Source organism: Papio anubis, chromosome 15, assembly GCF_008728515.1.
Source record: "Papio anubis isolate 15944 chromosome 15, Panubis1.0, whole genome shotgun sequence".
Taxonomy (NCBI): Eukaryota; Metazoa; Chordata; class Mammalia; order Primates; family Cercopithecidae; genus Papio; species Papio anubis.
The window spans coordinates 10,219,466-10,234,509 of record NC_044990.1 but is presented as its reverse complement, the minus strand read 5'-3'; the positions used below and the strand labels follow the sequence as shown (position 1 = coordinate 10,234,509).

The window sequence follows — 15,044 nt, the reverse complement described above, 5'->3', positions numbered from 1 at the left end:
CCCGGAAACGGGGCTGAAGCCAGGGAGCCAAGTAGTCTAGCTCAGCGAATCCCACCCCCACAGAATCCAGCAAGCTACAATCCACTGCTGGAAATCCTTGCTGCCAGCACAGCAGTCTGAAGTCCACCTGGGATGCTTGAGCTTGGTGGGGGGAGGGGCATCTGCCATTACTGAGGCTTGAGTAGGTGGTTTTCCCCTCAGAGTGTAAACAAAGCTGCCTAGAAGTTCGAACTGGGTGGAGGCCACCACAGCTAAGCAAAGCTGCTGTAGCCAGACTGCCTGTCTAGATTCCTCCTCTCTGGGCAGGGCATCTCTGAATGAAAGGCGGAGGCCCAGTCAGGGGCTTATAGATAAAACTCCCATCTCCCTGGGACAGAGCATCTCGGGGAAGGGGTGGCTGTGGGTACAGCTTCAGCAGACTTAAACGTTCATGTCTGCTGGCTCTGAAGAGAGCAGTAGATCTCCAAGCACAGCACTGGAGCTCTCCTAAGGGACAGACTGCCTCTTCAAGTGGGTCCCTGAATCCTGTGCCTCCTGACTGGGAGACTCCTCCCAGCAGGGGCTGGCGGACACCTCATACAGGAGAGCCCCAGCTAGCATCTGGTGGGTGCCTGTCTGGGACAAAGCTTCCAAAGGAAGGAAAAGGCAGCAATCTTTGCTGTTCTGCAGCCTCCACTGGTGATACCCAGGCAGATGAGGTCTAGAGTGAACCTCCAGCAAACTCAAGCAGGCCTGCAGTAGAGGGGCCTGACTGTCAGAAGGAAAACTAACCAACAGAAAGGAATAGCACCAACATCAAAAAAAAGGACATCCACACAAAAACCAATTCCGAAGGTCACCACCATCAAAGAGCAAAGGTGGATAAATCCACGAAGATGAGGAAAAACCAGTGCAAAAAGGCTGAAAATTCCAAAAACAACCAGAATGCCTCTTCTCCTCCCAAGGATAACAACTCCTCGCCAGCAAGGGAACAAAACTGGACAGAGAATGAGTTTGACGAATTGACAGAAGTAGACTTCAGAAGGTGGGTAATAACAAACTCCTCCAAGCTAAAGGAGCATGTTCTAATCCAATGCAAGGAAGCTAAGAACTTTAAAAAAACAGAGGAACTGCTAACTAGAATAACCAGTTTAGAGAGGAACATAAATAACCTGATGGAGCTGAAAAACACAGCATGAGAACTTTGTGAAGCATACACAAGTATCAATGGCCTAATCCATCAAGTGGAAGAAAGGATAGCAGAGATTGAAGACCAGCTTACTGAAATAAAGTGTGAAGACAAGATTAGAGAAAAAAGAATGAAAAACAAAGCCTCTAAGAAATATGGGACTATGTGAAAAAACTAAATCTATGTTAGATTGCTGTACCTGAAAGTGATGGGGAGAATGGAACCAAGTTGGAAAAAACTCTTCAGGATATTATCCAGGAGAACTTCCCCAACCTAGCAAGACAAGCTAACATTCAAATTCAGGAAATACAGAGAACACCACAAAGATACTCATCAGGAAGAGCAACCCTAAGACACATAATAATCAGATTCACCAAGGTTGAAATGAAGGAAAAAATGTTAAAGGCAGCCAGAGAGAAAGGTTGGGTCACCCACAAAGGGAAGCCCATCAGACTAACAGCGGATCTCTCAGCAGAAACCCTACAAGCCACAAAAAGAGAGTGGGTGTCAATATTCAACATTCTTAAAATAATTTGCAACCCAGAATTTCATATCCAGCCAAACTAAACTTCATAAGTGAAAGAGAAATAATATCCTTCACAAACAAGCAAATGCTGAGAGATTCTGCCACCACCAGGCCTTCCTCACAAGAGCTCCTGAAGGAAGCACTACATATGGAAAGGAAAAAGCGCTACCAGCCACTGCAAAAACATACCAAATTGTAAAGACCTTCTACACTATGAAGAAACTACATCAACTAACTGGCAAAATAACCAGCTAGCATCATAATGACGGGATCAAATTCACACATAACAATATTAACCTTAAATGAAAATGGGCTAAATGCTCCATTTAAAAGACACAGACTGGCAAATTGGATAAAGAGTCAAGACCCACCAGTGTACTGTATTCAGGAGACCCATCTCATGTGCAAAGACACACATAGGCTCAAAATAAAGGAATGGAGGAAGATTTGCCAAGAAAATGGAAAGGAAAAAAAAAAGCAGGGGTTGCAATCCTAGTCTCTGTTGGGAAAACTGGCTAGCCATATGCAGAAAACCTTCTTACACCTTCTACAAAAATTAACTAAAGATGGATTAAAGAGTTAAAGACCTAAAACCATAAAAACCCTAGAAGAAAACCTAGGCAATACCATTCAGGACACAGGCATGGGCAAAGACTTCATGACTAAAACATCAAGAGCAATGGCAACAAAAGCCGAAATTGACAAATAGGATCTAACTAAACTAAAGAGCTTCTGCATAGCAAAAGAAACTATCATCAGAGTGAACGGGCAACCTACAGAATGGGAGAAAATTTTTGCAATCTATCCATCTGACAAAGAGCTAATATCCAGAATCCACAAAGAACTTAAACAAATTTACAAGAAAAATACAAACAACCCCACTGAAAAGTGGACAAAGGATATGAACAGACACTTCTCAAAAGAAGACATTTATGTGGCCAACAAACATATGAAAAAAAGCTCATCACTGGTCATTAGAGAAATGCAAATCAAGACCGCAATGAGATACAATCTCACAGCAGTTAGAATGGCAAGCATTAAAAGTCAGGAAACAACAGATGCTGGAGAGGATACGGAAAAATAGGAACGTTTTTATGCTGCTGGTGGGAGTGTAAATTCAACCATTGTGGAAGACAGTGTGGTGATTCCTCAAGGATCTAGAACTAGAAATACCATTTGACCCAGCAATCCCATTATTGGGTATAAACCCAAAGGACTGTAAGTCATTTCACTATAAAGACACATGCACACTTATGTTTATTACAGCTCTATTCACAATAGCAAAGACTTGGAACCAATCCAAATGTCCATCAATGACAGACTGGATAAACAAAATGTGGCACATATACACCATGGAATACTATGCAGCAATAAAAAAGGATGATTTCATGTTTTGCAGGGACATGGATGAATCTGGAAACCATCATTCTCAGCAAACTAACACAGGAACAGAAAACCAAACACCGCATGTTATCAGTCATATGTGGGAGTTGAACAATGAGAACACCTGGACACAGGGAGGGGAACATCACACACCACGGCCTGTTGGAAGGTGGGGGGCTACGAGAGGGGTAGCATTAGGAGAAATACCTAGTGTAGATGACGGGTTGATGAGTGCAGCAAACCACCATGGCACATGTATACCTATGTAACAAATATGCACATTCTGCACATGTACCCCAGAACTTAAAGTATAATTTTAAAAAAATACTACCAATGTTATTGGAAAATGCCAGATAAAATAATTTTAAAAATCCATTCTAGCAATCTGTATCTTTTAAGTGAAGCATTTAATCCAGTTATATCCAAGGTTAATCTTGATATCTGAGGCTTTGTCCCTGTCACACTGTTTACTGTCTTCTAGTTGTTTTACAAATTCATTCTTTCTCTCTGTTGTTGTGGTTTGATGAAATTTTGTCAGATTTCCATTTGATTCCATTCTCTGTTTTATAAGACCTGTGAGTTTTATATTTTCATGTGTTTGGATGATAGTATCAACCTGTTGTTTCCATGTTCAAGACCCCTTTGAGCACTTCCTGTAGGGCCAGTCTAGTGCTGACAAATTCCCTCAGCATTTCCTTGTCTGGGAAAGATTATTTCTCCTTTATCTATAAGGCTTATTCCGGCAGGATATAAAATTCTTGGCTCACAGCTTTTTTCTTTCTTTCTTTCTTTTAGCACGATGGCTAAAGTGCCATCTCATTCTCTTTGGCCTATAACATTTCTGCTGAAAAGTCCACTATTAGTCCTTTATACGTGACTTGATGCTTTTGCTCTTGTAATTTTAAAGATCTTTCTTTCACTTGAATTTAAACATTCTGAATATAATATGCCATGTGAAGTCCTAATATGCCATGGGAAGTCCTTTTTTCAATGTATTTACCTGAAGATCACTGGATCTCCTGTATCTAAACATCTCTTTTGCTAGATTTGGGACATTTTCATCAATTATTTCCTTCAGTAGGATTTCTAAACTTTTTGATCTCTCTTTCCCCTCAAAAATATTGATAATTCATAAGTTTGGTCATTTTGTGTAGTCCCAGACATCTTGAGGGCTGTTTCCATTCTTTTTCATTTTTTCCTTATTTTTGTCTGGCTGGATTATTTCAAAAGATCTGTCGTCAAGTTTTGAAATTCCTCCTTCTGCTTGGTCTACTCTATTACTGAAGCTTTCAAATGTATTTTGTATTTTCTTTAATGAATTTTCAGTTCCAGAATCTGTTTGGTTTTTTAAAGATATCTGTCTCCTTGGTATATCTCTCATTCATTCATATCTTGAATTCATTTTCTTATTTTTGTACTGGTTTTCACATTTCTCTTGTGCCTCAATGAGGTTCTTTAAAATCAATATTTTGAACTCTTTATCTGTTATTTCAAGGAATTCTTACTGATTGGGATCTCTTCCTAGAAAATTGTTGTGGCCCTTTACTGGTATCATATTTTCCTGCTTTTTCATGTTTCCTGTTTCCTTCCATTGATATCTGCATATCTGGTACTGTTTTTCCAATTTTTAAAAATTGCTTTTGTAGGGAGAATATTTTTCCTGAAGATGTATATATGTTGTTGGTTAAGTAAGACACCTTGGCTTTCATTTTTGGTGCTGTTGTAGCGTGGTCTTTGTGTGACTTTTTCAATAGTACACAGTCCACGGTATGTGTAATTTCCTCAGTGGCTTAGGGTATGGTTAGTAGCCAAAGCTGTGAAATTTTGCTGGGGACTTGGATGCCAACTGAGTCAGTCTTTGGGCCCCAGTGGTGGCAGCAGAAGGGTGAATATGCGTGTTTTTAGGCCCTAGAGCAGCTTACGCTGGCTGCAGTGTTACAGAGTTCTGAATGGTTGATTCTTGGGCCTGCAGGTGAATTGCTTGCTTAGAAGCTAGTAATGAGGGCAGTGGGCTAGATGGGTAGACAAGTTGTCAGCCCCCTGAGTAGCTGGTATGATATGAATGATGGCAGCAGTGGTGGTGGAGCAACCCAGAGACCCAAGAGGTCCGTGTTGGTGTTGCAGGTAGCTGCAATGGGTTGAGCATGCTAGTTCTCAATTCCACAGCCACCCAGAGCAGGGCAGTGGGTACTGCCGTAAGTGTCCATTATGGCATTCCTGGAGGTGGCTGTTCTCTGCTTTTGTGTTCATGGTGTGCCTGGGGTTCACTGAGACTCTTGGATCTGTGGGTTTACAAGTTTCATTAAATTTGAAAAATATTTCTTTAAATACTTATGTGCCCCTTCTCTTTGGAGATTTCAATTGTACATATTCAAGGCCACCTGAAATTGTTCCACAGCTCAGTGATGGTGTTAATTTTCTAAAATTATTTTTTATCTTGGAGTTTCACTTTGGATAGTTATTATTGCACTGTCTTCAAGTTCACTGATACTTTTTTCTTAAATGTCTGATTTGCTATGAAACCCATCCAGTGGGTTTTTCACCTCAATCAAGAATGTAGTTTTCATCTCTAGAGGTATGATTTCAACTTATTTAAGACTAAGAGACATTCCATGTCTTTTTGAACACATGGAACAGAAGTATAATAACTATTTAATAGTAACAGCTTAACAACTTCTAACCGTGTATAAATTCTGAAACCATTTCAATAAGCTATTTTTTTTTCACTTCTGTATTTTCCTGCTGCTTTATATGCCTGGCAACTTTTGATTGGATGGCAGACATTATGAATTTTACTTCATTAGATGTTGGTTATTTTTGTACTTCTGTAAGTCTTCCTGAGTTTTGTTCTCAGACACAGGCTATTACTTAGAAACAGTTTCATTTTCTTGTATCTTGCATTTCAGATATGTTAGGCAGGACTAGGAAAGTGCTTAGTCTAGGGTTAACTATCCCCTCTATTGAGGCAAGACCCTTTTACGTACTCTTTTCAATACCTTATGAATAGGGGTTTTCCAGCCCAGGCCTGTGTGAGTGTCAGTAACCATCCCCTCTAATCTGGTTGGATCTTTCCCCAGCATCGGGTAGTTTCCTCACACATATGCACTGATCAATACTCTACTGAATACACAGGGGGCTCTTCACCTATCTCCAGTATTCCCTTTCTGTATAGCTCTCCCCTCTCTGGTACTCTGTCCTGCAAACTCTAATAGCCTTGGTCTCCTGAGACTCTGGTCTCCATCTTTTCCACCCACAGAGTCTGTCAGGTTCCATCTGGTGCTCCCTCCCTAAGCAGTAACTTGGAATTCTCTTAAGGCAGTCAGCTGTGGCAGTCACAGAACTCACCTCATTTGCTTCATGTTTCTTTTAGATCATTTTCCTTTGCACCTAATATTCAGTATCTTAAAAACCTTTGTTTTATATATTTTGTTCTTTTAGAGGGTTGGTTCAGATAAAAGGGTAAACCCTGTCCCCATTAATTCATCTTGGCCAGAAAAAGTACCATCTAGTTTTTTGAATATGAATATATGTAGAATTTAAAGCCATTTAGGATGAGGATGACTCCTTACCTTATTAATGTATCATCATCCACAATGACTAACCATGCTGTTTTGTCCTGGCTACGATTCAGAAATCTTTCCAATATGGCAAATGTCTTTCCACAATGACCTAAAAAAGGCAAGAAAAAACTTACAATGTATTATTTCCTATAAAATATATAGAATTCATTAATTTCTTTTGAGTTTTGCAGTGTTGTAAGAGCTTACACACCAACATGCAGCTTAAAAGTTCAAAATTTTTAAAAATAGCCTTTCTAATTTTCACAGACACATTGAACCAGTAGGAACTTTAGAGATTATGAAAGTCAAGTCATTCATTTCACACACGAGGAAATGGAGACTTAGAGAGATTAGTGGAATTACACAGTCACACAGATAATTTGAGGCAGAGATAGAATTAGCATCTTCAGTCCGGGCAAGAAAGTTTTAAGACTCACAGCAATGAGCAGTGGTATCCTTTCTTTGATACGCTTATTCTGAAGGAGGTGTTAGAACCCCAGGCACCACTGCCACAGGGAAGCAGCAGTGCAAAGGTGGATGCTTATACCTCTATTTATTTTGTAAATATTTACTACCACTAAGTTTCTAATATACCAGATACTGTGGCAGGTACTAAGATATGCACTGAAGGATACAGTGCTGAGTAAGACAGAGTAACAGTCCTTCGGATACCAATAGATAAATTGCAATGCTTTAATGGTAACTGCTGGGACCAAAATAAAACACTTGGGAAGAGCAGTCAAATTGATAAACAGGAATATGCCCCCTCATTTTAATTATTTGGTGACACAGTGGAGAACAAATATTAACTTATATTAATGACTATCAAACCACTCAATTTGACCTTTATTTTCTTTACTCTTGATCTCTGTGTATTTTTAACCATTACAATATGTATGTTTGAAAGCCATCTCAAATCCCTTTTAGAACAAATATACATATAGGCAATAAGGTCAGACTAGAAATGAAGAAATCAAATTATTAAACCCAATCTAAAACAGTTTTTCCTAATCAAACAGCAACAGGCAGACTCAGTAATACACTTCACCTTGTCAGAAGAACTGGTAACTACAGAAATGGCATATCTGATTCTACACTGTACTACATTAATGAAAGAATTATGAGTGACACTAACATAAAATAATTAAGATAAATTGTATAGAACATAATCAGTTTGCTACTTCTTTTCTTTACTCATACAAGGGCGTGGGGAACAAAAAAATAAAGAAAAAAGGGTGGCAGAAATACTGGATAAAACTTAAGATGAATAAAGACTATTTGAAGATGAGGTGGCCAGATTTACACTTCCATTTTTGACACAATTTTTTAAAATTTTTATAGATTTAAGAGGTACAAGTGCAGTTTTGTAACATGGGCATATTGCACAGTGGTGAAGTCTGGGCTTTTGGTGAAGCCATCACCCGAAGAGTGTCTATCGTACCCAGTGGGTAATTTCTCATCCCTCACCCCTCTTCTACTTTCCCACACCTTTTGGAGTCTCCAATGTCTACCATTCCACTCTCTGCGTCCTAAAAAGTGTTTTTAATTAGAAAGCTTGCAATTTGAAGAGAAAAGCAGGTTTATTTCTAACAATTTACTAATTAAAATCTTAACATATAGAATAGAGTTTATTCTACATATAACTAGTGTAGAATGTGATTAGGTGGCACTCACAGGTAATATAATATGTGAACTAGACTATAATACTGACAAGGATAGAAGCTTTGTGTGGGAATATGACAAATCAACTTTAAGCACCCCATCATGACCACAAAGAATTATGAAGGTATGAAAAATCTATTGTTAAATTCTGTTGGAACTATCATGTGCTCAATTACAGGATGCAGTCTACTAAACACCTGCAACACTTTGTACTATAAAGCCTTAGTTTGAAAGAACCAATCTATATCCGTGAGGGAAGAAGGGAAAAAAACTAATATGAGGCAAAAATTATAGCACTTACAAAGTATTTCATTTTTATCCTAACCTAATTTACTGTATTTACAGAATGGGGGTGTTTAATAAGGAGACTAGTAAGAATTATGGACTCACCTCTATCTGTATTAGGAATTCCCAAATCCACAGTAGGAATGGAATTTTCAGTATAGTCACTATAGTATTCAATGAGACTTGCTTGGCTCTCCCAAGTCTGCTTAACAATAGGTACTGAAAAAATTACAGAGATGACAATCACCGGCACAGTTACACAAGGAAGCTTAAAAACTCAAAATGGCAGTATAATCATCTACAAAGGAAGAGAAACATTATCTGTTGTTCTTCAGGTGTTCCAAGAGTTGCTTGCTTCCAATCCTGAGAAATGCCAACGTTGTTGACTAAAACCCTCTTCTTGAAGCATTTTCAACATTCTCTAGAGTAAAGCATTTCTCATTCCTGGTGATGAATGCACTTACTTCCATATACTGACAAATTTTCTAGTTTGATTATGCTATTGTGTTTACATTAATGTTAACTAATTTTTCTTTTACCATGGAGCATGGTAAGAGAAAATCCATCCCTCTTACCATGGAGCATGGGAAGACCTTTGCAAACTATGCATGTCCCCACCCAAAGATTCTAAAGAACCACCCAACCCTACAAAGGGCATGACCTTGCCAAATAAGAATCACTGCATTTGATGACTGATATTACGATGTTGTACTTTTGAAAAATGTGGAAGTATTAACATACAAAACTACTACAGGCTTTAAAATTCTATCATTAGCAGCTAAATGTTTTAACACAAACACAACAGAAAGCTGTCCTGGTTTTCTGTATTTTTGCTTTGGATGCTCAAAGATAGCTCTGTCTGCATACCTGACATAGAGCCTTACCACTACTTGATATTAATTCACCTGACCAAGTAATTATTTTCTTCTATACTTAAAAAACAAATTACTGCCTATGCATCTCTGAATTTTAAAAAGTGGTTTCTTGTTTTTTCAATAGAAAAAAATCATTTAGATATTATATACTGTTAATTTAAGAATCAAAACTCTGATGAACCAAATCTTCACTTAACTTTTGAGAAGCTTTATCAGACCATGTATCTTTCCCCGTTCCCAAATCAAATAGAAATAAATGCAAAAACTGATGTTTCAATGTAAAATTTAAGTGTTTAGCTAGTAAGTAAGCAAATTCTGAGTCCAGTTCAGACGGCCCTTAAATAGAAAATACGAAAGTGCATCATTTCATAATCTCTCATTCATTGGCTTTTAAAAAAAAAAAAAAACTGAGTTCTGCACATCTACTAAATTATTACCAAATTACCAGTTAAATATTATTTTCATATATTAAAATATAATTTTTCCACAACCATAAAAAAGCAGATAGTTCTAAAGGTTTCTACATGTCAAAATGGTCAAAGATGTACTAAATAATAGATAGGGCTACTGGGGGACAAAAAAAGGAAAAAAGAAATTTTAAAAAATTTTACTCTGTTCTACTTCCAAATTTCAGCACAACAAAAATGTTAACCTTGGCACTGCTGTGGCAGTTTGCTTTGCATATAATAAGCAACAGAACTTACCCCAGAAAGGGCTCCCTGCAGCTTGCAGCCACTAAAAGTTCACACTGCTGGGTAAAATATCCTCCGCTGCATAACGCTGGAAGAAGCTGTGAGGAAAGGTCAAGAACTTTCCTCAGTCCCCCAGCAAGGGCCCTGCAGGCTGCGTGAATTTTGCTTTCAATTTCCTCAGCCTTTAGGCCTTCAGTCCTTTTTTGCTCTAATAGGTTTATTAAACAGCACAGGTGTGTCTTCTCAATTAACGGATTTAAATAAAATTAAAATCAAAATCAAGGGTGAATTAGCAGTTTTGCTTTCTCTTTTACTTTGAAACAGGTAAAATAGAAATTACACTAAAGGGCCGGGCGCGGTGGCTCAAGCCTGTAATCCCAGCACTTTTGGAGGCCGAGGCGGGCAGATCACCAGGTCAGGAGATGGAGACCAACCTGGCTAACACTGTGAAACCCCATCTCTACTAAAAAATACAAAAAACCAGCCGGGTGAGGTGGCGGGCGCCTGTAGTCCCAGCTACTTGGGAGGCTGAGGCAGGAGAATGGTGTAAACCCAGGAGGCAGAGCTTGCAGTGAGCTGAGATTCGGCCACTGCACTCCAGCCTGGGCAACACAGCAAGACTCCGTCTCAAAAAAAAAAAAAAAAGTAATTACACTAAAGGTAAGAGTTAATGTGTATATGACTCATTTCCCAACACCTGGCACAGTGCCTAGTACATAGTAGGTACTCAATAAATAGTTGAATGAGGACTGAATGTTGTAGGCATTTCAATAAAAGGCCCAGGATTATTTGTGGAAACTTGTTAAAGGAAGGTTTTATTCATAAAGGCAATTCAGCCTTTGATTAATCATTTTAAAACAAGCCAACCATTTAAATATACTGAGATATTATGATTCTATAACACCTAAAGCATTCAACAGTTTGTACATCTCTCCCCTTGTCAATACAACCTCCATGTGTCTGTCATATCTCTTAGCCGTAAAGGATTTAAAGTCTTCCAAAAAAAACAGCTTAAGGCTTTATTTTCAACCATGGTTGATTCTAAATTAAACTTTTAAAATAATGGCCTATTTTATTAGCATCATTTAAATTCTAAAATGAATTCATTCTATTGTTTACAAAATATTTTATATTGTATTGAGGCACTGTATTCCTAAAGATATTAAACTGTGAGAAAATACTTTAATAAGTTACCTGACACATTATCTCCTTTTCAATAAAGAAGCATACTTCCTATCACATAATAATAGTGAATGCCTACTTCAAGAAAGTTTATCACAAGATAAACTTGGAGCAAAGTAAAAAAATTTTACTATAAAAATGCCAGCTGCACAGATGGCATAAATCTTTCTTAGAGCTTTCTAGACTCTAAGCAGAAGATGTGTCTCACTGTGAGGACAGAACATGCATTTTTACCCCCAGGGAAGTGACTTGTAAAGCTGTCTCAGGTTATAAATGAAAATGAACTTGACACTTGAACATTTTATTAAAACTACCACACCATCGAATGTGAATAGTTTTTATTTTAAGGAATCCACTATTTTCAGCTTGCAGATGGCCCTTTTGTCTCAGTATGCAAGTCAGTGGCCACAAAATCAGACCCTGATTGCACTTCTCAGGAGTAGATTAGGGACACACACACGAGTGTGTTCTAATTCCTCATTTTAAAGACTAAGGTGTACCTAAGCCTGAAAAGTATCCCTCCTGGATGACCTAACACAACATTGTAGGGCCATCTGGAACATCAGCTGTTCAACAGCCAGGGAAAGGCAACACCTGACTCCTCTCCTCTCTTCAGTCATTGATCTAATCACCTCATTTGATTAGAGTCTGGCCTTCTATCTGCTGTATTCTAATTCAAGCCTCGCCTTTTAAGTAAGCAGATTGTACCACAGTACGTGTAAGCCTCTTCAGTCAGAGAGAACACCAGCCTCCTAACACCCCTTTCAATCAGTTTGTTCAGATTTGCCTCTAGACAAGACGACAGCAGTAAAGATAGCAAACAGTTTTTTTTTTTCAATCTGAAAGGAATATAGTGCTAATTTTTAAGAGCTCAGGAAGCTATGGAAAGGAACTAAAGGCTGAGCAAACGGCAATTTAACCTCTTTAATTAGAGGCAGACTGCAGGAGAGTGTCCCATCACCCACCATTTGATGAATAAAACCAGTGGCTGCCACGGGGTACATGAGACATGCACGCAAACTGCATGGCAAAATGATCCAAAGAAAATTCTTAAGGTTTTCTGACAGCTCAGGTCCCACAGTGGGAAACACAGAACCCAAGACGAAGCAATCAAGCTGAATATTAAAACATCAGAGATCATTTCCTTGCTTAAATATCATTTTATATGCTATGCCCAATTCATCACCTTATGTAATCGTTCCCAAGTTTCTTTAAAACCCTACTAAATGCTTGCCTCTCAGAGGGTGTTGCTGTTTCAACTATGTCAATATGGATTACTTCCTTGAGTCAAAAGACAGAATATAGTTTTGCTTTGTGTTCTAAGAATGCTGTTTTACTTAAGTCAGAATCCAGACAAAAGCAATTACATAAATGTGTCATTGTTAAGCAAAGAAAGTACAATGTTTAAAATATTTCTTTTCATTTTGAAACTTGGTTTTATTACCAGTTCTTCCATGAGAGTATAAAAAATAAATGCAATCTGTATTTTCCCTTGCTGTGACTAGGGCCTTGAACACAACATGTTCTGTCTCTCCTTCTCATCCCGGAAGGTAACCAACACTATAATGAGCCAGGAGTGGGGGCCACCACCACTCAGTGCCAGGGGACACTGTGCCCACAAGTAACAGTACAGCCCACTCTCAACTTGGCAAAGACAAGCACAGTTTCTCTAGATTGTTTTTCCTTCATCATTTGTCCTTTATGACTAAAGTATTTCTACCATAGAGCACACAGGGAAAGGAAAATGAAAAAAAAAAAAAAAAAACCCAACACCCCAGACCATGTGTTCCGCTTGACTATAGCAGTGACATGCTTAGACAGGAGTGGCAGTCTTAAATTCTCAGCTCAATTTGTATTTTAGATCCTGTGTGGGTTTCAATTCCTTGCCATACCCATTGCTACTAAAAATGGAAAGCCTACTTTCGCAGCTTCTGGCCAAGTCAAAACTGACCTTGAGCGTAGCAGGACATCAATGTGAACACCAAAGACTATTTATCAAGTATTGAGTTTGTAATACATCCAAGGAGATTACAGTATAGCTGTGCTGTGGTAGAAAAAAAAAAGTGGGATTTAGGAGCCAGAAAACCTAAGTTCTTGGCTCTGCTACTCAATAAGATACAAGAAACTGGGCCAGTTGTGTATCATTCCATACTCAGCTTTTTCTACAACAAGTGAATAACAATAATTATCATATCACAAGGAAGTGTCAACATGAAATTAGATGATAGAACATATGTGAAAACCACACCAGAAAATGTAAAAAATATTAGCAGTTAGAAGCAGTTAGTGTGGTGTTATCCTTGTAACCGATATTACTGGATAACTCTTTGGGCCAACTGGTGGCTGGACTAGGCTTCTAAAATGAGGGGCAGAGCCCAGTGGCCTGGCAGGCTACATGAAGTCATGCAAAATGGACTTCAAAGTCACTGAAATCCTGTTGCCTTAGACTATCTTTTCAAACAAACATATCCAAGTTGCAAAATGGTTTACCACAGAAACCCAAATATGAAAACTTCATGATATATTTTAGGCCTCATGCTTCAATGATACCAGATTCAAATTAACAGCAGTAAATCAATGTATCTGGCTTTGAAAGGTTTGTTTCTAATGCTCCTAGCAGGCTTTTAAGATTTTGTAATTTTTAAAGACTTTTGAGTCAAAATTCAAATAGAAAAGGATTTCATGAATATCTAAAAAGAGTATCTCAAACTTATACAAAATAAGAAAGCAGTAAACTAGATTCAAAATTACTAAATCAAAATTAACAAACTATTTTTTTTCATTTCTGTAGAATATAAAAAATACAAAAGGGAGTGTCCCTAATTTTACTGCGTCACTGTGACCTGAAAAATGTGTTTCAAAGAAAAAGTACCAGCACCACTATCCTTAACATTCATATTGTGAAAATAATCACCACTCCAAGTGTAGCTTCAAGATCAATTAAATCAACTCAAACAGTTCCTGTTTGCTGTAAAAGAAATAAAACAAAAAGCAGTATAGTTCATTTCCCCAATACCTATTTAAAGAAGGTATTTGTCAAAATAATCCCAAAAAACCCTTCCATATTATGAAAAAAGTAAAAGGATATTAAATTTAGGTTAAATTTATGATAGAAAATTTTAACTGCTATACTGATTCTTCATAGTATCTTAGGACTCGTTGTATAACAAATGTATATATTCACTTAGGCTGATTTAATAGGATTTGGAATTTAATGTGGCTATTTTAGGCAAATACGAAGGTTTATAGTTAATGTATTTTTAAGATATAATTGATTATAGCTGGATTTTAATTGATGTTGATGTCTTAAACAATACTATAATCTCAAATTACAATATAATTTTATTTGGAAAACATCTTCCCCTTTAAAATATAATTTGTATGTATCATATTATCACATAAAATACATAAATGAACTTCCTCAGTAGTTCCAATCCCATGAAAATGACAGTTGGTTTAGAAATCTCTCCTACATAAATATCACATTCTTGGTGAAATCGACAGCCTTTTCATGAGGAAAAAAAAATAAAATATGCACTAAAATTAGAAAATGCAAAAGACTGCCTAATTTTCAATTTCAGAAAAGTGTTGCTTGAAATAAGGTGCAAAAAGAGAGAAATTATGTCTATTTATATTTAGGATGGGCTTTTTTTTTTTACATTATCATCACAACTTAGCAGAATTCTGTAATGACATCAAAAACCTGAATAA

General features: G+C 37.6%; 1 protein-coding gene across 7 annotated transcripts in view; it reads right to left on the bottom strand.

Annotated features, from left to right (window-relative positions):
- The window catches only part of B3GLCT (beta 3-glucosyltransferase), a 121,379-nt gene that overhangs the window by 29,267 nt on the left and 77,068 nt on the right, over positions 1 to 15,044 (bottom strand). For all 7 annotated transcript variants that reach the window (XR_002518279.1, XM_003913734.4, XM_017951082.3 and 4 more), the window contains 2 exons: positions 8,690 to 8,803; positions 6,647 to 6,746 (listed from right to left, as the gene is read on the bottom strand). Coding sequence is in view for 6 of the 7 variants with exons in the window: in XM_003913734.4 (XP_003913783.1) it covers positions 6,647 to 6,746; positions 8,690 to 8,803 (214 nt within the window). In the remaining variant the exon portion in view is untranslated. The remainder of the gene's footprint in view (positions 1 to 6,646; positions 6,747 to 8,689; positions 8,804 to 15,044) is intronic.